This window comes from Chrysemys picta, unplaced genomic scaffold (genome assembly GCF_011386835.1).
Source record: "Chrysemys picta bellii isolate R12L10 unplaced genomic scaffold, ASM1138683v2 scaf944, whole genome shotgun sequence".
NCBI classification, from domain to species: Eukaryota; Metazoa; Chordata; order Testudines; family Emydidae; genus Chrysemys; species Chrysemys picta.
The window spans coordinates 1,411-25,000 of record NW_027053651.1 but is presented as its reverse complement, the minus strand read 5'-3'; the positions used below and the strand labels follow the sequence as shown (position 1 = coordinate 25,000).

The 23,590-nt window shown below is 49.8% G+C and overlaps 1 protein-coding gene across 3 annotated transcripts; it reads left to right on the top strand.

The window, feature by feature from the left end:
* Positions 1–40: 40 nt before the first annotated feature.
* LOC101945645 (cilia- and flagella-associated protein 251-like) lies at positions 41–5,703 on the top strand. 3 transcript variants are annotated; one of them, XM_065579848.1, is made up of 4 exons: positions 41–577; positions 1,166–3,204; positions 3,599–3,791; positions 5,477–5,703. In XM_065579848.1, exons 1-2 carry the CDS (start codon positions 103–105, stop codon positions 1,666–1,668), a joined length of 978 nt encoding a protein of 325 aa, XP_065435920.1. In that variant the 5' UTR covers positions 41–102; the 3' UTR covers positions 1,669–3,204; positions 3,599–3,791; positions 5,477–5,703. The 3 variants fall into 3 exon arrangements, with proteins under 3 accessions (XP_065435920.1, XP_065435919.1, XP_065435918.1); XM_065579847.1 differs by having other exon boundaries at positions 1,166–3,791; positions 5,498–5,703; XM_065579846.1 differs by having other exon boundaries at positions 1,166–3,791.
* Positions 5,704–23,590: the final 17,887 nt, after the last annotated feature.

The window sequence follows — 23,590 nt, the reverse complement described above, 5'->3', positions numbered from 1 at the left end:
GCGTGGGATGAGAGGGAGTCGCCCCAGCTGGGGGGCAGACAGGCCCATTGGTGAGAGGCTGCGTTGCCCCAGACTCACGGCTGCTCCCTGCTCAGTTCCAGGATGGACGTGCTGAGGAGGATTCTCAGGAGAAAGGCTCCGCAGGTGGCCCCGGAGCCAGAGCGGGGCAGCTGCCAGCATCCCCAGACAGAGAGCCACCCCTCCATCCCCATGGCATGGGAAGCATCTCCCGGCCACCCCAGGAGATGGACCTGCTCGGCCTTGCTCACCAGGAGGAAACCAGCTCCCAGGGCTGGTGCCGAGCGGAGAGAGACGACATCCAGGCCGAGATGGAGGTGGCCCACGTTCAGTCTGGGCAGGCAGGACACAGCCCATGAGAGGAGCCAGGCAGCGCAGCTCTGGGTTTGCTTCTGCTGGAAGGCCAGCCCTCAGCCCAGCCGCTTGGGCCAGCAGGAGGCATCCCCAGGGCAGGAGCTGGGGGATAGCTGCCCCAGCAGCTCAACTGGTGCCGGAGGGGAGAGCAGCCGTTCCCTGGAGGCTCCCTGCAACACGGAGGCCGAGTGCTCCTCCACTGCAGGTGAGGAGACCCCCTGGGCATGGGGAGGAGCAAGAGGCCATTAACACCCAGTCACTCTGTCAGAGTCATTGGGGAGATCCCTGCCCAGGGGTCTGGCCTGAGCCAGGTGAGCCCAATGACGTCAGCGGGAGTCACAGAGCCGCCCCTGCAGTGGGGCATGGGGGGAGCTGCTGGGAAGTGGGTCCCTAATGCTTTGGGGCAACTCCCAGGAAGGATGGGACAGTGAAGGGCCTCATCTGTTATGGGGCCATAGGGCTGAGGGGTCTGTGGGAGGGGCAGTGTGGGGATCTCTCTGCCATGAGGCCCTGGCGCTGAGGGGTCTGTGAGAGGGGCAGTGTGGGGATCTGTCTGCCCTGGGGCCTGGGGCTAAGGGGTCTGTGAGATGGGCAGTGTGGGGATCTCTCTGCCATGGGGCCCTGGCACTGAGGGGTCTGTGAGAGGGGCAGTGTGGGGAATCTCTCTGCCTTTGGGTGCTTACATGGGAGGGGGAAACATTAAATCTTCTCTCCCCATCCCTTCACACCCCTGTCCTTCCTCTTCCCCACTCCCCAGCAAGAGTCACCCTCTGCCCTTGTCTCTCTGACGCAGAGACCCCCACGGACCAGTCAGAGAAGAAGGACCTTGCCCCTGAGGAAAAGGCAGAGGAGGATGAAGATCTGGCCACAGAAGGAGAGGAAGAGAAGGAAGACCTAGAGACACAGGAGGAGGAGAAGCAGGAAGAGGAAGTCCTGACCACAGAAAAAGAGGAGGAGGTGGAGGACCTAGCCATAAAAGAGGAGGAGGACATGACCACTGAGGAGGAGAAAGACCTGGACACAGTGGAGAAGGAGGAGGAGGAGAACGTGTCTGCAGAAGAGGAAGAAGAGGAGGAGGAGAACGTGTCTGCAGAAGAGGAAGAAGAGGAGGAGGAGGAGGAGAACGTGTCTGCAGAAGAGGAAGAAGAGGAGGAGGAGGAGGAGAACGTGTCTGCAGAAGAGGAAGAAGAGGAGGAGGAGAACGTGTCTGCAGAAGAGGAAGAAGAAGAGGAGGAGGAGGAGGAGAACCTGTCTGCAGAGGAGGAGGAGGAGGAGATCTCCATAGAAGAGGAATAGGACTTGACCACAGAGAAGGAGGAGGAAGAAGAAGCTAAAGGAAGAGGAAGAGAAGGACGTGGCCCTGTTGGAGGAACACCTGATCATGGAGCAAAAGGAAGAAGAGAAGGACCTGGCCATGGAGCAGGAAGAGGAGGAAGAGGAGCACCTGCCTATGGAGGAAGAGGAGGAGGACCTGGCCATGGGAGTGGAGCACCTGGCCATGGAGCAGGTGGAAGAGGAGGAGAACCTGGCTACAGAGGAGGAAGAGGAGGACCTGGCCATGGAGAAGGACCACGCCACAGAGGAGGACAAGGAGGACCTGGACCAGGAGGAGGAGAAGGAAGAGGACCTGCTAATAGAGGAGGACAAGGATGTGGCCATGCCGGAGAAAGAAGAGAAGGAAGAGGGGGTACTGGCTACGGAGGAAAAAGAAGTGGAAGAGGATTAGGACTTGGCCACGGAGAAGGAGCAGGAGGAAGAGGACTTGGCAACAGAGGAGAAGGAGGAGGATGTGGCTATGCAGGGGGGAAGAAAAAGAGGTGGAAGAGGAGGTAGAGGACCTGGCTATAGACTAGGAGGACCCAGGAATGGAGGAGGAGGAGGATGTGCCGATGCAGGGGGAAGAGGAGAAGGAAGTGGACCTGGCCATGGAGGAGGAGGATCAAGAGGACCTGGCCAGAGAGGAAAACGAGAAGGAGGAAAAGGAGGAGGAGAACCTGGCCACGGAGAAGGAGAGGGAGGACCTGGCCATAGAGGAGGGAGTGGAGGAGGGGGACGACCTGGCCAGAGAGGACAAGAAGGAGGAAAAGGACGAGGAGAACCTGGCCACAGAGAAGGAGCAGGAGGAAGAGGAGCTGGCCACAGAAGAGAAGGAGGAGGATGTGGCCATGCAGGGGGAAGAAGAAGAGGCAGAAGAGGAGGAAGAGGACCTGGCTATAGACTAGGAGGACCAGGAATAGAGGAGGACAGGGATGTGCCGATGCAGGGGGAAGAAGAGAAGGAGGGGGAGGACCTGGCCATAGGAATGGAGCACGTGGTCATGGACAAGAAAGCGGAAGAGGATGACTTGGATGAGGAGGAGGAGGGCAAGGCCAAGTCCTCCTCTACCTCCATGGCTAGTTCCCCCTTGCCCAGATGCGTAAATAGGGCAGTAATGAGTAGGAGCAGGGAGGGGATCTTACCTCTCTCTATAGCATTGGTGAGAGAGATGATGGAATAGTGACAGCCAGTTCTGGTGTCTGTGTTTTAAAAGGATGGTGTTAAATTGGAGAGGGTGCAGAAAAGAGTCACACTAATGATATGAGAGCTGGAGAAAATGACCTACAGTGAGAGACTCAGACTATAGGTTGGTGAAATTTAATGGCCTGGAACATTCAGGAGGTAAGATGAGATGATCTAATGGTGCCTTCTGGCCTTAAGCTATATGAAACTCTATGAAGCATCATCTCCCCCCACCCCTCCACCCCCAGCTCCGATCTGCTTCACCGCACAGAAGGGTGGCCGGACAGCCTGGAATGGCCCTGCTCCAAAGCGGCGCTGGTGGAGAAGACAGCGGTGAGTGAGAGACGGCTGTGGGGACCTGGCGGGAGGGCAGGAGACCTCGGACAAGGAGGGGGCTCCCCTTGGCAGGGCACTGGAGAGAACAGCAGAGAGCAGGGATTCCTGGGGCTGAGGACTGGGCACCGCCAAGAGGAAATTCTGGGCGTAAGCGCTGGGGGCAGGTGGGGAATCGTGGGACTGGAGGGTAAGCTGAGGCTGGGGGAAGAAAGGTAAGGGGCAGCTGCGAGAGGCTGGGTAAGGGCCAAGTTGGAAGGGAAGGAAGGAATCGGGAGGACAGGGCCCAGCTGTGTTGCCAGAGAATCCTGCTGGCTGTGTCTGGGCAGCCTCTCTGGGAAGTGCCCAGGGGTCAGTGGGGCCTGAATCTGACCTTCTCCTTTGGGTCTTACAGGAACTAACTGAGGAGCTGCCCCAGGACTCTGGGCCCAGCTCTGTCCTCTCCAGCTCCATGGACTGCACGTGAAACCTCCCGTACCAGAAGCTCCCGTCCGGCTCCCCCAGCTCCGGTGCTGCTCAGACCAGGGAGACGCTGCCTCCTCCATGGCCAGGTTCTCCTCCACCTCCTGCACAGCCTGCAGTGATGGGTAAGGGAACCCATGGCCACACAAAGACCCCATAGGCATGGGTGGGGATTGAATCTGGGCCCTTCACCACCATGGGCACAAGCTCTGTCAGGCTCCCATTCAGAAAGCCATGGAAGGATCTGCCGGCAGACACCCCCTCTCCATTCCCACTGCCAGACTCTTGCCCGCGGTGACAATGAAGAAGCAGGAGAACTCCTGCCAGAGAACCCCCGGGCTGCAAAGTCAGGTGTCACTGGGACGTCTCTGGGAGCCATTTCCAGAGTGTTCTGGTGGGGTCATTTTCCTTCTCGAACCCGGGGTTTCTCTGCTCCCAGAATCTCAGCCAGGGAGGCCACCCTGCAGAATATGGCCCCGCAGTTTAGCGATGGGCTGCAGGAGTCACCACGTAGGTGTGCAGCAGCCGTAGCGCCTGCATTGACCATGGGCCAAAACCTGCAGCCCTGACAGCACAGGATACCCCCACGGATGGCAACGGGAGCGTAGCCTGGGTAACTAGCTGCTGGGCCTGGGCCTATAGAGCGAGGACTCAGAGATGCAGCAAACCAATGGCCAGAGAAGTGAAGGATGTAAGGGAAAGAGAAGAGCTAGGACATCTGGGGAGCTGCTGCAGTCAAGGGATCCCAGCCGGAAGAGAGAAGATGGGTGGGTTAGACTAGATGAACCTTGCCAGGGGCGGTGAGTTATATGGGCCCGTGGTGCCCGGGCTCCAATAAATTCAGGGCCCAGGGGGTCTGGCTCCACCAATGTTCAGGGCAGGGTTTCTCCCCCCGTCCCGCCTGCCACCCCCACACGCCTCCCCCGAGTATCCCTGCCTGCCCCCTGCAGCTCCGCGCTGCGCTCCCTGGCCGGCCGCTGCCACTGCGGGCTACAAGGAAGTGCTGCCGGGTCAGGCTGAGGCGGCTGCTGCGCTGCGGAGGGAGGAGGCGCATGGCAGCCTCCCCTCTCCCGCCCCGGCAGGGGATTCGGAGTCGAATCCGAGGGAGCCGGGGGCTTATTCTGGTAGGACCTCCTGAGCAGAAGCCTGGCGGGGCTTGGGTGAGTGCCTTGTCCCTGGGGGGATCCTCCCCTCTGGCCCCCACCTTAGCCCCAGGGCAGCCTGCCTGCTGCACCCCAAACTCCTAATCCCTGACCGAGCCCCATCCACTGCACTCCCTCCCGCACCCCAACGCCCTGTCCCAGCCCAGAGCCTGCACCCAGCTCCCAAACCCCCTCCCACACAACACCCTGTCCCAGCCAGAGCCTGCACCCAGCACCCAAACCACCTCCCGCACCCCCTCCTGCACCCCAACCCCCAGCCCAGAGCCTGCACCCAGCACCCAAACCTCCTCCTGCACCCCAACACCCTGTCCCAGCCCAGAGCCTGCACCCAGCCTCCAAACCCCCTCCTGCACCCCTAACCCCTGTCCCAGCCCAGAGCCTGCATCCAACCCCCAAACTCCATCCCAGAGCCTGCACCCCCTTCTTAACCCCAACCCTCTGCCCCACCCCAGAGCCTGCACCTAGCACCCAAACTCCATCTCACACCCCCTCCCGCACCCCAACCCTCTGTCCCAGCCCAGAGCCTGCACCCAGCACCCAGACCCCGTCCCAGAGCCTACACCCCAAACCCCCTCCTGCACCCAAACTCCCTCCCTGAACCTTGCAGTCCCTTCCAACCCGATGGGTCTATAATTCTTTGATTCTAGCATCTGTCACCTAAAAAGAAGGGCTGGCGCGTATGGATTTCCTCCGCATCCTCTGCACTGAAGACAGAAGTTTCTCCGCAATGGCCTGGTCTTCCTGGAGTGCTCCTTTAGCGCCTCGATCGCCTAGTGGCTTTGCTGACTGTTTGGCAGACTTCCTGCATCCCATGTACTTACCCAATGCTTTGCTGTTAGTTGTTGTGCCTTAGCTAGTTGCTCTTCACGTTCTTTTTTGGCCTTATTATACTTGTCATTTGACTTGCCAGAGTTTATGCTGCTTTGTATTTTCCTCACTAGGATTTGACTTCCAAAGTGCCTCTTTTACTCAGCTGTTTAGCCCTGGGGGCATTTTTTTTATCCTCGCACTGGTTTGTTTTTTATTTGCGGGATACATGTAGTGTGAGCCTCTAGCATGGTGTTTTTAAACAGTCTCCGTGCGCTTTGCTGGCATTTCACCCTGGCGTGTTGCTTTTAATTTCCATTTAACGAACCCCCTCACGTCTGTGCAGTTCCCCTTTCTGAGTTGAATGCTCCTGCGGTGGGTTTCTTTGGCAGGTCCCCCTCCAGGGCTGTGCCATGTAATTCCATCATGGGTGCGATTCCTGAGAGTAACTACTCCAGCGTGGAGGCTGCACGGTGAGAGCTCACACCGTGCACTGTCCTAAGCAGAGAACGTCTCCCAGGGCCGGCGCTGCGGTACCGCTCCTCGCCAACGCCGCCCGGCTCCGCTACATGTGCCCCGTCAGGTAGCAGGGTTTTGTTCTCGATTGTCACAAACGGGGGATAAAAGGACTCTCCTGATCTGTGTGAGGGGGACGTTACCAGCATTCAGCCAGTAGTCACAGAGGCGCTGGGCGTCATCTGGCCCCTCGGCAGCTCGGAGCACAGGGCAGAAAGTGAAGTCACAGCCTGCGCTGATTCAATGTACTGCCCACCCGTTGCTCCCCTCCCCGACACAGTCTGTTCCCTTTCCCCTCCCTCGCCTGCCCCCCGCAATGGGGCCTGTTTGCAACAGCAGCAGGTGCGGGGACAGGGGCAGGAGCAACATTGACCCACGTATGTCACGGGGTCGGATAAGCTCAGATGAAAGCACATGGCCCCATTACTCTCTGGGAGGGGCCGGCAGGGGTAGGTCAGTGGCAGCGGGGGGTGGGGGAGCACAGGGTCCTTTGCTCAGCTCAGGGCACTGTGCGGTTAACAGGTCGCTTGTTTTCCTTGGCAACGGTGTCATCTAGCCGTTCGTCCGTGACGCTCCCCAGTGCAGCAGGGCTTTACCCCTGCACCAATGAACTACGCCAGGCCGCGCTGCAGTGACGGCGCGAGGAGAGGTGGCCGGGCAGCTTCCCCTCAGCAATCAGCCCCACGGCCATCGAGATGCTCTTGTAAAGTCACTTTCCCAGTCAGGTAGCTGCAGAGGGGCCGGAGTGTGAGACAGAGCACCTGCCCCCACAGGCCAGCCCATGCCATGCCGGCAGCTCAGTGCAGGGCACATTCCTGGTCACTGAGCTCAATGCCCATCGGCTCACCTGGATGGCGTGTCCCTCTGCTGAGGACGGCAGCTCAGCCCCTTAGCACGGGGTTCTGCAGACCCCACCCACGAGAGGGGTCCCACAGGGCAGAGAGCGGAACACACTAGTGCAGGGGCATCAGGTAGCAACCCGAGGGGAGCACAGAGATGAAATGTCCAGCCGCCTCTGTGGTGGAAAGGGTCTCTGAGGCTCAGGACAGGAGGCTACCAACCCTCAGGGACCCGCTCTGACTCCTGTGCTCACGGCCCTCCAGGGGCTAGTGCAGACGGGAGAGGAGCACAATCGGGGGGGGGCGGAAAGGGGCACACTAGTGATAAGGCACCTGCAAGGTCAGAGGTGCAGAGCACCTCCGCCATCCGGAGACCTGAACTGCCCTCCACACCAACCACATCACTGCTCCAAAATCCCAACCCGGCCTGGCCTCTCCCTGCTCCTCTCTGGGACACTCAGTGCTGGGCTAGAGCGCTGGCAGCCACCGTGCGAGGAGATCGTCTGCACACGGGGATCTCGTTCACCGTCCTCCCTCACCCTCAGGAGGGGACACAGCACAGACCCGCCGAACTCCATCGGCCCTCCGAAGGGGGCTCAGGCCCAGCCAGATGTTCAACAAGGACAAGTGCAGAGTCCTGCACTTCGGACGGAAGAATCCCATGCACTGCTACAGGCTGGGGACGACTGGCTAAGCGGCAGTTCTGCAGAAAGGGACCTGGGGATTACAGTGGATGAGAAGCTGGATTTGAGTCAGCAGTGTGCCCTTGTTGCCAAGATGGCTAACAGCATATTGGGCTGCACTAGTACGAGCATTGCCAGCAGATCGAGGGAAGTGATTATTCCCCTCTATTCGGCACTGGTGAGGCTACACCTGGAGTACTGCGTCCAGTTTTGGTCCCCCCAGTAGAGAAAGGATGTGGACAATTGGAGAGATTCCAGCGGAGGGCAAGGAAAATTATTAGGGGGCTGGGGCACATGATGTACAAGGAGAGGCTGAGGGACCTGGGCTTATTTAGTCTGCAGAAGAGAGGAGTGGGGGGGGGGATTTGATAGCAGCATCTCCTGTATGTTCAGGAGTTCCACTGAATGAGGTTGTGAAATGAATTTAAACATCAACGTTTTTCCTGTTAAAATGTACAAACACCGAGCAAACCTGTCCATCGTCTAAAATCAGTTCTGGTCCTCTGAGGCTCTAGTTCGCTTTCATCGATTAAACAAAGATAAGTTTCAGAGGGGGAGCCGTGTTAGTCTGTTTCAGCAAAAACAATGAGGAGTCCTGTGGCACCTTAAAGACTAACAAATCTGACAAAGTGGGTTCCAGCCATGAAAGCTTATGCCCAAATCAACGTGTTAGTCTTTAAGGTGCCATAGGACTCCTCCTTGTTCAAATATTGATAGAATATGAATGCACATTTGCAGGTCCTTGTTCTCCATGAGCGATGCTGTGCAGAAGAACAAGAACCACATCCAGTTGGGGCTCAGGGGTTAGCAGAGATCACCAGCACCTTGGCTCCTTCACAGTCAGCCAGCAGTAGCTGGGCCCCAGGACAAGCCACAAGAACCAGCCAGTGGCTCTGAGCAGGAAAATAGCCACCAAGAAGCTGGCTAGAGCTGCCGGGATCCCCAGAAAGGCCACCATGCCCATGTCCAGGAATAGTCCTAAGAAAGTGGTGGCTGCAGCAGGGACCAAAAAAGGCAGAGTAAAGCCCCGCAAAGGTCACTGCTGACAAACCCAGAAGGTGGTTGTCATAAACAGACAGTTAAGGGTTAATGCCTCTCGTACCTGTAAAGGGTTAAGAAGTTCACCTAGCCTAGCTGACACCTGACCAGAGGAACCAATGGGGGGACAAGATTTTTCAAGAGGAAGGAGGGAAGTTTTTCCTTTGTTCTCATCATTAAGTTCTGTGCCAGAGTGAAAAGATCCAGGAATCAACCAGGGTAGTGAGTATTAGAGAAGGAATAAATTAGCTTATGTTTATTTCCTTTTGTAACTTCGTTTTGCATAAGAAGGGGAATTAAATTGGGTTTTTCTTTTGTGTAACTAAGGCTTTTGCCCAGAGGAAAATCCTCTGTGTTTTTTAATCTGTTGTCTGTGAGAATAGCTGGCATGCTAATCTCACAGAGGTTTTCCTTTCACCCTTTTTCTTTAATTAAAAGTCTGTTCTTTAAAACCTGATTGATTTTTCCTTGTTTTAAGATCCAAGGGGTTTGGATCAGTGTTCACCAGGAAATTGGTGGAGAAGTCTCTCAAGGCTACCCAGGGAAGGGTTATAGTACGTGGGAAGGAGATATTTTGGGGGGAAGACAAAGTTCCCAAATAACTCGTAAATGGTTGTTTAAACAATTTGGTGATGGCAGTACACTGATCTAAGCTGGTAATTAAGCTTAGGGGTTCTCATGCAGGTCTCCACATCTGTACCCTAAAGTTCAGAGTGGGGGTGACACCTATAACATGGTGGTAGAGGTGGGATTCAAAGGAACCAAAAGCCAGTAGATTTTTTTCTCTCCTTTGAACTGCTGGGGAAGCAGTGAAGAGAGATACAGATCTTCTCTCTCTTCACCTGAAGGCAAACAGGTTAAGTTTTTCTAACAAGGGCTTTGTTAGAAGAAGGTCCAGTGGTGATAGCTAGCATATAATTAACACTGGCAAAAGAAATCACAAAACCGGTTTTCCTTGTTTCTTTCTTACTCTGGGGGTGGTGGTGGGAAGATGACAGAAAGGGACGCAGAAAAGAAGCTAGAATTGGCCAGATTTGAGGCTGAAGAAAAAGCAAAAAGGGAGGCAGAGGCACTGCCCATGAAAGAGCTTTGGAAATTGAAAAGGCAAGGGATGAAGCAGAAAGGGCCAAGGAAGAGGCTGACCACTAGACGGCTACGGAGATCCAGAGGGAATCCCAGAAGCATGCACTGGAGTTAGCCGAGTGGCTAGGCAGATGTTCTGCAGAAAAGGACCTAGGCCCTAGGGGTCACAGTGGACGAGAAGCTGGCTATGAGTAGACAGTGTGCCCTTGTTGTCAAGAAGGCTAACGGCATTTTGGGCTGTAGAAGTAGGGGCATTGCCAGCAGATCGAGGGATGTTTTTATTCCCCTCTATTTGGTATTCGTGAGGCCTCATCTGGAGTACTGTGTCCAGTTTTGGGCCCCACACTACTAGAAGGATGTGGACAAATTGGAAAGAGTCCAGCGGAAGGCAACAAAAATGATTAGGGGGCTGGAGCACATGACTTATGAAGAGAGGCTGAGGGAACTGGTCTGCAGAAGAGAAGAATGAGGGGGGATTTGATAGCTGCTTTCAAGTACCTGAAAGGGGGTTGCAAAGAGGATGGATCTAGACTGTTCTCAGTGGTAGCAGATGACAGAACAAGGAGCAATGGTCTCAAGTTACAGTGGGGGAGGTTTAGGTTGGATATTAGGAAAAACTTTTTCACTAGGAGGGTTGTGAAGCATTGGAATGGGTAACCTAGGGAGGTTTGTAAGGTCAGGCTTGACGAAGCCCTGGCTGGGATGATTTAGTTGGGGTTGGTTCTGCTTTGAGCAGGGGTTTGGACTAGATACCTCCTGAGGTCCCTTCCAACCCTGATCTTCTATGATTCTATGATCAGGGGAGGTCCCAGAGGATTGGAAAAAAGGCAAATATAATGCCCATATTTAAAAAAGGGAAGAAAGAGAACCCTGGGAACTACAGACCGGTCCGCCTCACCTCAGTCCCCGGCAAAGTCAATACAGAGGACAACCAGTTCAAGAGACAGAAATGAAAGGTCCTTCCTGGCATCTTGTAACGAAAGCATGGAGTAATGAAGCCCTTTCAACACAGTTGAGCAGTGAACACCCTGAACTCAATGTGGTGGTGTAATTTTTGATAGTTATTTCTCTCAAGCTGGAAGAAAACAATAGTCACTGAAAATGTGCAGATGGTAAACAATGAAGAGGACAGGTCACTGATACAGAGTGATCTGGATTGCTTGGTAAACTGGGTGCAAGCAAACAGTGTTTTTAATATGGCTAAATATAAATGTGTACATCTAGAAACAGTGGGGGGGGGGGAGGAAGTGACCCCAAAACTTACAGAATGGGGAATTCTATCCTGGGAAGCAGTGATTGTCCACCACAACCTCCAAATCATTTTTCAGTCAGCTGAACATGAGTTCCCACTGTGATGCTGTGGCCAAAAGAGCTAATAAAATCCTGGGATGCACAAACAGGGGAATCTCAAGTAGGAGTAGAGAGGTTATTTTATCTCTATAGCTGGCAACAGTGCAACCACTCCTGGAATACGGTGTCCAGTTTTGATGCCCGCGATTCAAGAAGGATGTTGATACACTGGAGAGGGTTCAGAGACTTGATTAGAGACTATAAGAATCTACATGGGGAATAAATATTTAATAGAGGGCTCCTCAATCTATCAGAGAAAGGTATAACATGATCCAATGGCTAGAACAGGGGTCGGCAACCTTTCAGAAGTGGTGTGCCAAGTCTTCATTTATTCACTCTAAGGTTTTGCGTGCCAGTAATACATTTTAACGATTTTAGAAGGTCTCTTTCTAGAAGTCTAGAACTACTGTTGTATGTAAAGTAAATAAGGTTTTTAAAATGTTTAAAGAAGCTTCATTTAAAATTAAATGAAGAAGCAGAGCCCCCCGGACCAGTGGCAAGGACCCAGGCAGCGTGAGTGCCACTGAAAATCAGCTCGCGTGCCGCCTTTGGCACACTTGCCATAGGTTGCCTACCCCTGGGCTAGAAGTTGAAGGTAGATAAATACAGACTGGGAAATAAGGCATACCTTTTAACGGCTGGAGCAGTTAACCACTGGAACAACTTATTAAGGATTGTGGTGGATTCTCCATCACTGATGATTTTAAAATCACAATTGGATGTTTTTCTAAAAGATCTGCACTAGAACGTCCCCAAAATAATTTCTATGGTCTGTATTATACAGGAGGTCAGATTAGATGATTACAGTGGTCCATTCTGGCCTTGGAAATATATCAGTCTATGAAAGCTGTAACCAAGGTCTGGTTTACCTAAAACTTCAGTCAGTCAATTTAGCTATATTGCTTAGGGAGTGTGAAAAATTCACACCCAAGAGACATAGTTAAGCCAACCTTAGTCATGGTGCAGACACTGCTAGGTTGATGGAGAAAATTCTTCCATCAACCTAGCTACCACTTCTCAAGAGGTACTTGAGGGTACTCATTACTACTGCAATGGAAGGGGTTTTCCCATCGCGGTAGTAAATGTCTACACTACAGTAATACAGCAGCACAGCTGCGCCACTGCAGCATTTGTAGTGTAGACACAACCCAAGACTCAAAACTGACTCACCAACAATGCAGATTGAGCTGCAATACAATTAATACACAGCTATAAACACAATTAAGTCTTGTGATAATCAGACAGCCCAACTGTACGTATACACTGGGTACAGTATGGCTTAGACTAGAGAAGCGGTTCTTCAGAGAGTAGCTTAAGGCAGTGTCCTGAGCACAGGTTACAAAAAGGCAACTGGAATCTGAAAGATTGAGTGAGCACCGCTGACATTTACCACACAAAGGCCAGCCAGTTGCTAGAACTAGCACTGCCTGGCACGGCTCGGCTTCTGCTACACTTAAGAGAAACGCTGTAGAGAGGATTAAAATAGCCTAACATTTTTCTCCAATCAAAACTAATGATCCTTCATTAGACGGTTCAACCAATGGGAAATAAGCCCTGAACGGTAGAGAATAATGTAACGTTTAGTTTAAATGCACAAAAAGACGAATGCCACAGTGCGCGAGTTCTCTCAGCTGACCGTGCAGCAACAGCTAGTTCCCCTCGAAAGTGTGCCAACACCAATAATGCTGGTGCACCAAAAAGGAATTTCATCTAGTTTAGATTCATTTTTCCTATTTGAACTGGTTGCCGGGACAGAGCCAATACTGGCCACACGGCAGGTGTACCATGGAAGAGGGTTTTACTTTTGAGCTAAAAGAGAATTTCATTTCATGCTAATTGGAAGACTCATTGCAGATTACCACATTTTTGCTTGCTTAAGGTTCTGCAAGCCAGTCAACCCTAAGAAGCTGAAAGATGCTACGTCACATAATACTATTTAGTCATTTATTCTGATAAATACTTTCATTTTATCATAAAACTTGACAGTATAGTAGGAAATGTACTGTAGCACTGAGACACTTTGGGAGTTCACCCTGACCAGTAAGAGGTTTTGTCCCACCTGCCCTCTAACTCTGGATGCCTCTGGGCTGCGCAGCTTTGGCACAGAATCCTGACACAAGCAGCATGCTCACAGCACAATGGTTTCACCGCTGCTTCCACCAGACCAGCTACGCCTTGCAGGGTGACCCCAACACCTCCTCTGGTCCCAATTCTCCCCAAAACTGTCTCCCCTGCAGCGTCCAGTCCCTCTTATCTCTGAGTGCTCAGTAACACCATTTTCCCTACCTCCAAAAAGCCAGTACACACACCAACCTGTTAACTCAGCGGGAGTTATACACTCCACCCCAATACACAGCACTGAGATGATTTGCAGTAAAACTAAGAATAGGTTTATTAAAAAAAAACTCTCTTAAATTTGTTTGTTAAAGTGCAAGAGATATGAAAGGATTATAAACAAAATAATAGTATTTCTAGTGTCTAAAACTTAACTCTAGCAAGATACATCTTTGCCTAATCTAGTTTCTTATTCACATCAAGGGGTCAGCATTCTCCACCTAGATTAGCAGGAGAACCCATCTTTCATAGGTCAAAGAACGTAGCATTTTGCTTCTCTCACTTGGTAGATCCCCCAAAAGTCTTTCAAGCAGATCTTTATATCCCCAAAGTTTTTGTCTTCAAAGTCAGAAAGCCCTCCTGGAGGCTCAGCTTCCCATATCCACTAGGGAGCAGACACCACATTACTTTTGCAGTCTCCTGTGGCTTACAATGCAAATGGTCTTCCTGCAATCTCACAAGCAAGTGAACAGCCCGTTGTTCCAGTCCCTGGTCACACCTGGCTCTGTTTGCAATTGAGACAGAGGTTTTTGCCCTTCTCCTTTGTCTGGAAAAAAGCCTGGTTTGTCTCCTTTGTCTGTTTACAGTCTCCAAAACTGGGGAACATGGAGACCGGGGAGATGGGTCGGAAATGAGAGGGAGTGTGGGCTATATTGGCAGAGAGAAAGGAGGGTCAGGACAAAACTGGGAGGAAAGATCAAACCAGTATCTTAGATGCCTATATACAAATGCGAGAAGTATGGGGAATAAGCAGGAAGAACTGGAAGTGCTAATAAATAAATACAACTATGACATTGTTGGCATCACTGAAACTTGGTGGGATAATACACATGATTGGAATGTTGGTGTGGATGGGTACAGCTTGCTCAGGAAGGATAGACAGGGGAAAAAGGGAGGAGGTGGTGCCTTATATATTAAAAATGCACACACTTGGACTGAGGTAGAGATGGACATAGGAGATGGAAGTGTTGAGAGTCTCTGGGTTAGGCTAAAAGGGGCAAAAAACAAGGGAGATGTCATGCTAGGAGTCTACTACAGGCTACCTAAACAGGTGGAAGAGGTGGATGAGGCTTTTTTCAAGCAACTAACAAAATCATCCAAAGCCCAATATTTGGTGGTGATGGGGGACTTCAACTATCCGGATATATGTTGGGAAAATAACACAGCAGGGCACAGACTATCCAACATATTCTTGGACTGCATTGGAGACAACTTTTTATTTCAGAAGGTTGAAAAAGCTACTAGGGGGGAAGCTGTTCTAGACTTGATTTTAACAAATAGGGAGGAACTCGTTGAGAATTTGAAAGTAGAAGGCAGCCTGGGTGAAAGTGATCATGAAATCATAGAGTTTGCAATTCTAAGGAAGGGTAGAAGGGAGAACAGCAAAATAGAGACAATGGATTTCAGGAAGGCAGATTTTGGTAAGCTCAGAGAGCTGATAGGTAAGGTCCCATGGGAATCAAGACTGAGGGGAAAAATGACTGAGGAGAGTTGGCAGTTTTTCAAAGGGACACTACTAAGGGCCCAAAAGCAAGCTATTCCGCTGGTTAGGAAAGATAGAAAATGTGGCAAAAGACCACCTTGGCTTAACCACGAGATCTTGCACGATCTAAAAAATAAAAAGGAGTCATATAAAAAATGGAAACTAGGACAGATTACAAAGGATGAATATAGACAAACAACACAGGAATGCAGGGGCAAGATTAGAAAGGCAAAGGCACAAAATGAGCTCAAACTAGCTACGGGAATAAAGGGAAACAAGAAGACTTTTTATCAATACATTAGAAGCAAGAGGAAGACCAAAGACAGGGTAGGCCCACTGCTTAGTGAAGAGGGAGAAACAGTAACAGGAAACTTGGAAATGGCAGAGATGCTTAATGACTTCTTTGTTTCGGTCTTCACCGAGAAGTCTGAAGCAATGCCTAACATAGTGAATGCCAATGGGAAGGGGGTAGGTTTAGCGGATAAAATAAAAAAAGAACAAGTTAAAAATCACTTAGAAAAGTTAGATGCCTGCAAGTCACCCGGGCCTGATGAAATGCATCCTAGAATACTCAAGGAGCTAATAGAGGAGGTATCTGAGCCTCTAGCTATTATCTTTGGAAAATCATGGGAGACGGGAGAGATTCCAGAAGACTGGAAAAGGGCAAATATAGTGCCCATCTATAAAAAGGGAAATAAAAACAACCCAGGGAACTACAGACCAGTTAGTTTAACTTCTGTGCCAGGGAAGATAATGGAGCAAGTAATTAAGGAAATCATCTGCAAACACTTGGAAGGTGGTAAGGTGATAGGGAACAGCCAACATGGATTTGTGAAGAACAAATCATGTCAAACCAATCTGATAGCTTTCTTCGATAGGATAACGAGTCTTGTGGATAAGGGAGAAGCTGTGGATGTGGTATACCTAGACTTTAGTAAGGCATTTGATACAGTCTCGCATGATATTCTTATCGATAAACTGCGCAAATACAATTTAGATGGGGCTACTATAAGGTGGGTGCATAACTGGCTGGATAACCGTACTCAGAGAGTTGTTATTAATGGTTCCCAATCCTGCTGGAAAGGCGTAACAAGTGGGGTACCGCAGGGGTCTGTTTTGGGACCGGCTCTGTTCAATATCTTCATCAACGACTTAGATATTGGCATAGAAAGTACGCTTATTAAGTTTGCGGATGATACCAAACTGGGAGGGATTGCAACTGCTTTGGAGGACAGGGTCATAATTCAAAATGATCTGGACAAATTGGAGAAATGGTCTGAGTTAAACAGGATGAAGTTTAACAAAGACAAATGCAAAGTGCTCCACTTAGGAAGGAAAAATCAGTTTCACACATACAGAATGGGAAGAGACTGTCTAGGAAGGAGTACGGCAGAAAGGGATCTAGGGGTTATAGTGGACCACAAGCTAAATATGAGTCAACAGTGTGATGCTGTTGCAAAAAAAGCAAACATGATTCTGGGATGTATTAACAGGTGTGTTGTGAGCAAGACACGAGACGTCATTCTTCCGCTCTACTCTGCTCTGGTTAGGCCTCAGCTGGAGTATTGTGTCCAGTTCTGGGCGCCGCATTTTAAAAAAGATGTGGAGAAATTGGAAAGGGTCCAGAGAAGAGCAACAAGAATGATTAAAGGTCTAGAGAACATGACCTATGAAGGAAGGCTGAAAGAATTGGGTTTGTTTAGTTTGGGAAAGAGAAGACTGAGAGGGGACATGATAGCAGTTTTCAGGTATCTAAAAGGGTGTCATAAGGAGGAGGGAGAAAACTTGTTCACCTTAGCCTCTATGGATAGAACCAGAAGCAATGGGTTTAAACTGCAGCAAGGGAGGTCTAGGTTGGACGTTAGGAAAAAGTTCCTAACTGTCAGGGTGGTTAAACACTGGAATAAATTGCCTAGGGAGGTTGTGGAATCTCCATCTCTGGAGATATTTAAGAGTAGGTTAGATAAATGTCTATCAGGGATGGTCTAGACAGTATTTGGTCCTGCCATGCGGGCAGGGGACTGGACTCGATGACCTCTCAAGGTCCCTTCCAGTCCTAGAATCTATGAAAAAAAACAAACAAACACAGTATTAGAGCATCCATACTTTCACACACAATGTTATTACATACATTTCCCAGTGATATCAACAACCAATGTGTTATTAGTTTTCAAATGATAGATTACAAGACAACTTTTAAATGAATATCATGGCAACAGTGTGAGGTGCATTGAGCTGGTCAGGCCAGCTGAGATTTACTGTTAAATACCAGAGAGCCCTTTGCTATCTGGCACTGGGATGCTCTTACAGTCACAAGTACATGCTGTAAAATTAATTAGCTTTTAGTATTGCAACTTAAACCATAGCACGAATGCATATTTTACCAATACAAGTGTGCCATTCCCACAAAAGCGTGCTAAAACCAATAATGCTGGTGCACGAAAAAGGAATTATCCGATGTGTATTACACAGAAAGAAAAGCAGCCAAGAATTTCCAAAATGAATTCTAAATTTGTTAGGGTCTTGTTCAATAGCTAGGCGATTACTAGAATATATTTTTTAATTTACCAGTTATGAGCCAAAAACTAGTAAATCCCAAAGCTTTCAATAGATGTTTATCATAGTCCTAGGGGGGTATGGGGCCCAGGACATAGAAAATCTGGGCTTATCTGCCAGGGGGTATTCCCACCCGGATCCACCCAAGGCCCCACCCCACCTCTTCCCCACCAGTTCTGCCCCTCCCCCTCACACATTGCACCCTCGCTCCTCCCTCCTAGCACCTCCAGACACCGCAAAACAATTGATTACCTTTTTTTGCAACTGCATCATCATTGTTGGCTCATGTTCAGTTTCTGATCCCCTATAGGTCCCAGATACTTTTCTGCAGAACTACTACCTTGACAAGTATCAGGGGGTAGCCGTGTTACTCTGTATCTACAAAAACAACAAGGAGTCTGGTGGCACCTTAAAGACTAACAGATTTATTTGGGCATAAGCTTTCGTGAGTAAAAACCTCACTTCTTGGGATGCATAGAGTGAAAGTTACAGATGCAGGCATTATATACTGACACATGGCAGTGCCACTGACTTGAAGGTATAACCCTGGACGCCCCATCATCTCAGGCATTGGCACTCTTACAGCAGGATTATCTGGCTATTTGGACTCTCTCCTCAGACCCTATGCTACCAGCACTCCCAGCTATCTTCGAGACACCACCGACTTCCTGAGGAAACTACAATGCATTGATGTTCTTCCTGAAAATACCATCCTGGCCACCATGGATGTAGAAGCACTTTATACCAATATTCCACATGAGGATGGACTACAAGCTGTCAGGAACAGTATCCCTGATGAGGCCACAGCACACCTGGTGGCTGAGCTTTGTGACTTTGTCCTCACCCACAACCACTTCAGATTTGGGGACAACTTATACCTTCAAGTCAGTGGCACTGCTATGGGTACCCGCATGGCCCCACAGTATGCCAACATTTTTATGGCTGACTTAGAACAACACTTCCTCAGCTCTCGTCCCCTAGTGCCCCTCCTCTACTTACGCTACATTGATGACATCTTCATCATATGGACCCACGGAAAGGAGGCTCTTGAAGAATTCCACCTGGACTTCAACAATTTCCACCCCACCATCAACCTCACCCTGGACCAGTCCACACAAGAGATCCACTTCCTGGACACTACAGTACAAATAATTGATGGTCACATAAACACCACCCTATTCCGGAAACCTACTGACCACTATACGAACCTACATGCCTCCAGCTTCCATCCAAGACACATCACACGATCCATTGTCTACAGCCAAGCCCTAAGATACAACCGAATTTGCTCCAACCCCTCAGACAGAGACAAACACCTACAAGATCTTTATCAAGCATTCGTAAAACTACAATACCTCACTGGGGAAGTGAGGAAACAGATTGACAGAGCAAGACGGGTACCCAGAAATCACCTACTACAGGACAGGCCCAACAAGGACAATAACAGAACACCACTGGCCATCACATACAGCCCCCAGCTAAAACCTCTCCAGCGCATCATCCACGATCTACAACCTATCCTGGAAAATGATCCCTCACTCTCACAGACCTTGGGAGGCAGGCCAGTCCTCGCTTACAGACAACCCCCCAACCTGAAGCAAATACTCACCAGCAACTACACACCACACCACAGAAACACCAACCCAGGAACCAATCCCTGTAGCAAACCTCGTTGCCTACTCTGTCCCCATATCTACTCTGGCAACAGCATCAGAGGACCCAACCACATCAGCCACACCATCAAGGGCTCATTCACCTTACATCCACTAATGTTATATATGCCATCATGCGCCAGCAATGCCCCTCTGCCATGTACATTGGCCAAACCGGACAGTCCCTCCGCAAAAGAATAAATGGACACAAATCGGACATCAGGAATGGTAACATACATAAGCCAGTAAGTGAACACTTCAATCTCCCTGGTCATTCTATTACAGATTTAAAAGTCACTATCATTGAACAAAAAAACTTCAGAAACAGACTTCAAAGAGAAACAGCAGAACTAAAATTCATTTGCAAATTTAACACTTGTAGTGCCCATCTTAAAAAAAGAGAAGGAGGAGGATCCGGGGAACTACAGGTCAATCAGCCTCACCTCAGTCCCTGGAAAAATCATGGAGCAGGTCCTCAAGGAATCAATTATGAAACACTTAGAGGAGAGGAAAGTGATCAGTCACAGTCAGCATGGATTCACCAAGGGCACCAAGTCATGCCTGACTAACCTAATTGCCTTCTATGAGGAGATAACTGGCTCTGTGGATTAGGGGAATGCAGTGGATGTGTTATTCCTTGACAGCAAGTTAAAGAAGTATGGTCTGGATGAATGGACTATAAGGTGGGTAGAAAGCTGGCTAGATCATCGGGCTCAACAGGTAGCAATCAATGGCTCCATGTCTAGTTGGCAGCTGGTATCAAGCGGAGTGCCCCAAGGGTCGATCCTGGGGCCGGTTTTGTTCAATATCTTCATTAATGATCTGGAGGATGGCGTGGACTGCACTCTCAGCAAGTTTGCAGATGACACTAAACTGGGAGGTGTGGTAGATATGCTGGAGGGTAAGGATAGGGATACAGAGGGACTAGACAAATTAGAGGATTGGGCCAAAATAAATCTGATGAGATTCGACAAGGACAAGTGCAGAGTCCTGCACTTAGGAAGGAAGAATCCCATGCACTGCTACAGACTAGGGACCAAGTGGCTAAGCAGCAGTTCTGCAAAAAAGGACCTGGGGGTTACAGTGGACGAGAAGCTGGATATGAGTCAACAGGGTGCCCTTGTTGCTAAGAAGGCTAGTGGCATTTTGAGCTGTATAAGTAGGAGCATTGCCAGCAGATCGAGAGACGTGATCATTCCCCTCTATTCGGCATTGGTGAGGCCTCATCTGGAGTACTGTGTCCAGTTTTGGGTCCCACACTACAAGAAGGATATGGAAAAATTGGAAAGAGTCCAGCAGAGGGAAACAAAAATGATTAGGGGGCTGGAGCACAAGATTTATGAGGAGAGGCTGAGGGAACTTGGATTATTTAGTCTGCAGAAGAGAAGAATGAGGGGAGATTTGATAGCTGCTTTCAACTACCTGAAAGGGGGTTCCAAAAAGGATGGATCTAGACTGTTCTCAGTGGTACCAGATGACAGAACAAGGAGTAATGGTCTCAAGTTGCAGTGGGGAAGGTTTATGTTGGATATTAGGGAAAACTTTATCACTAGGAGGGTGGTGAAGCCCTGGAATGGGTTACCTAGGGAGGTGGTGGAATCTCCTTCCTTAGAGGTTTTTAAGGTCAGGCTTGACAAAGCCCTGGTTGGGATGATTTAGTTGGGGATTGGTCCTGCTTTGAGCAGGGGGTTGGACTAGATGACCTCCTGAGGTCCCTTCCAACCCTGATATTCTATGATTCTATGATAGTTTGTTAAGATAGGCACTAGAAAGCATTTTTCTCTTTATTTTCTCATAACCATTCTGACTTTTATACCTCATTGCTTGTACTCACTTAATAGCTCTCTCTTTGTAGTTAATAAACTTGTTTTATTGTTTTATCTACACCAGTATGTTTAAGTTAAAGTGCCTGGGTAACTCTATTTAAGATCATAAGCTGGTGTCTATCATTCCCTTTAAGCAATAACAGACTTAATATATTTGGACTGTCTAGGAGAGGGTGGGCTGTACAGGACATACATTTCTGGGGGGAAATATGGGACTGGGAATGTGTTGGGGTCACCCTGAAATATAACCCAGGCTGGTGAGAGCCGGGGTGTGACTGGCAGTACACCTTCTTAACATGTGGGAATGGTTTCAAACTGTAGCGCCCTCATTTCCCATACCAAGCACCCGTTGGGTTGGCCATTTAAAATGGGTTTGCAATGTAAAAGGAGGGGCTGCGGTTCCCGGGTTAACATGCAGCACAAACCCAACTAACCCCCCTACCCCCCAACACCCAATTCTCTGGGATGATCACTTCACCCCTCCCCCCACCGCGTGGCTAACAGCGGGGAACATTTCTGTTCAGCAGAGCAGGAATGGGCACCTCTGAATGTCCCCTTAATAAAATCACCCCATTTCAACCAGGTGACTGTGAATGATATCACTCGCCTGAGGATAACAAAGAGCGATAAGGAATGGATGTTGTCTGCATGCCAGGAAACACCGGGACCATACGCTGCCACGCTTTGTTATGCAATGATTCCAGACTACGTGCTACTGGCCTGGCGTGGTAAAGTGTCCTACCATGGTGGACAGGATAAGGCAGCCCTCCCCAGAAACCTTTTGCAAAGGCTTTGGGAGTACATGAAGGAGAGCTTTCTGGAGATATCCCTGGAGGATTTCTGCTCCATCCCCATACACGTTAACAGACTTTTCCAGTAGCTGTACTGGCCGCGATTGCCAGGGCAAATTAATCATTAATCATTAAACACGCTTGCTTTTAAACCATGTGTAATATTTACAAAGGTACACTCACCAGAGGTCCCCGGTGTGCCCTCAGGGTCTGGAAGCACGCCTTGGGTGAGTTCGGGGGTTACTGGCTCCAGGTCCAGGGTGATAAACATATCCTGGCTGTTGGGGAAACTGGTTTCTCCGCTACCTTGCTGCTGTGAGCTATCCACATTATCTTCATCCTCCTCTTCCTCGTACCCCGAACCCTCTTCCCTGTGTGTTTCTCCAGTGAAGGAGTCATAGCACATGGTTGGGGTAGTGGTGGCTGCACCCCCTAGCATGGCATGCAGCTCCGCGTAGAAGCGGCATGTTTGCGGCTGTGCCCCGGACCTTCCGTTTGCCTCTCTGGCTTTGTGGTAGGCTTGCCTTAGCTCCTTAATTTTCACGCGACACTGCTGTGCGTCCCTGTTATGGCCTCTGTCCTTCATGGCCTTGGAGACCTTTTCTAATATTTTGCCATTTCTTTTACTGCTACGGAGTTCAGCTAGCACTGATTCATCTCCCCATATGGCGAGCAGATCCCGTACCTCCCGTTCGGTCCATGCTGGAGCTCTTTTGTGATCCTGGGACTCCATCACGGTTACCTGTGCTGATGAGCTCTGCATGGTCACCTGTGCTCTCCACGCTGGGCAAACAGAAAGTGAAATTCAAACGTTCACGGGGCTTTTCCTGTCTACCTGGTCAGTGCATCTGAGTTGAGAGTGCTGTCTAGAGCGGTCACAATGAAGCACTGTGGGATAGCTCCCAGAGGCCAATAACATCGAATTCCGTCCACACTACCCCAATTCTGACCCGCTAAGGCCGATTTTATCGCTAATCCCCTCGTCGGAGGTGGAGTAAAGAAACCGGTTTAAAGGGCCCCTTAAGTCGAAAGAAAGGGCTTCGTCGTGTGAACGTGTCCAGGCTTAATTCGATTTAACGCTGCTAAAGTTGACCTAAACTCGTAGTGTAGACCAGGCCTCAGAAAGTGCTCTGTCTCAGAAGAGAGGCAATCCACATGGAGATTATGACTGACTCACTTTAAGGCATAGGAAATTACTAATGTAAACTGTGCTTAAAGAAACCTGTCACCACCCATTTTGCATCTAGCCCTGCGGTTTAGTTTGTATTGCACAGCAGCGTGGATGCTCATTATAGTACGCCTAGGATTTGCTTCTTTGCCGATGCCACTTACTGTTATTTTGGCCGGCTTTGAGAAATGTGTGTGTCTTTGTGCCAAGGAGACGCTCATTTGGGGCAAAAGCTCACACTCTCATATTGGTCCAAAGCACACCCATGGGGCTTCCCAATGTTTAATTTGACATTAAAATGTTACTGGCCATAAAGCCCTCTCCATTATTTGCTTCTTCGCTAGATGGATGAATTTCTCCATCACAGCTTCCTGTGGAGAGAACCATTGCTGAGATAATGCCATGGGAAGTTTAATTATTATCTTTGTAGAGACCACAAAACCACACTATTTTCAATGGGGCTTTGTGTTGGCATAGCTGAAACCATAAAGAAATGTTCAGTCAAAAGCCACAGCTGTTCCCATTCTGTAGATTATAGGTGTTGGCATGTAACTGTAGCACCCTCAGCTAGAGTCAGCCAACTGTACAAACAAGATAGTACAGTTACAGGAAAATCTGGAAACACAAGAGGAATT

Excerpts from the sequence above, each read along its gene's own strand:
- LOC101945645 (XM_065579848.1), top strand. The coding sequence starts at position 103 with ATGGACGTGCTGAGGAGGATTCTCAGGAGAAAGGCTCCGCAGGTGGCC. Across the intron at positions 578-1,165 it reads CGAGTGCTCCTCCACTGCAG|AGACCCCCACGGACCAGTCA; the intron begins GTGAGGAGACCC and ends TCTCTGACGCAG.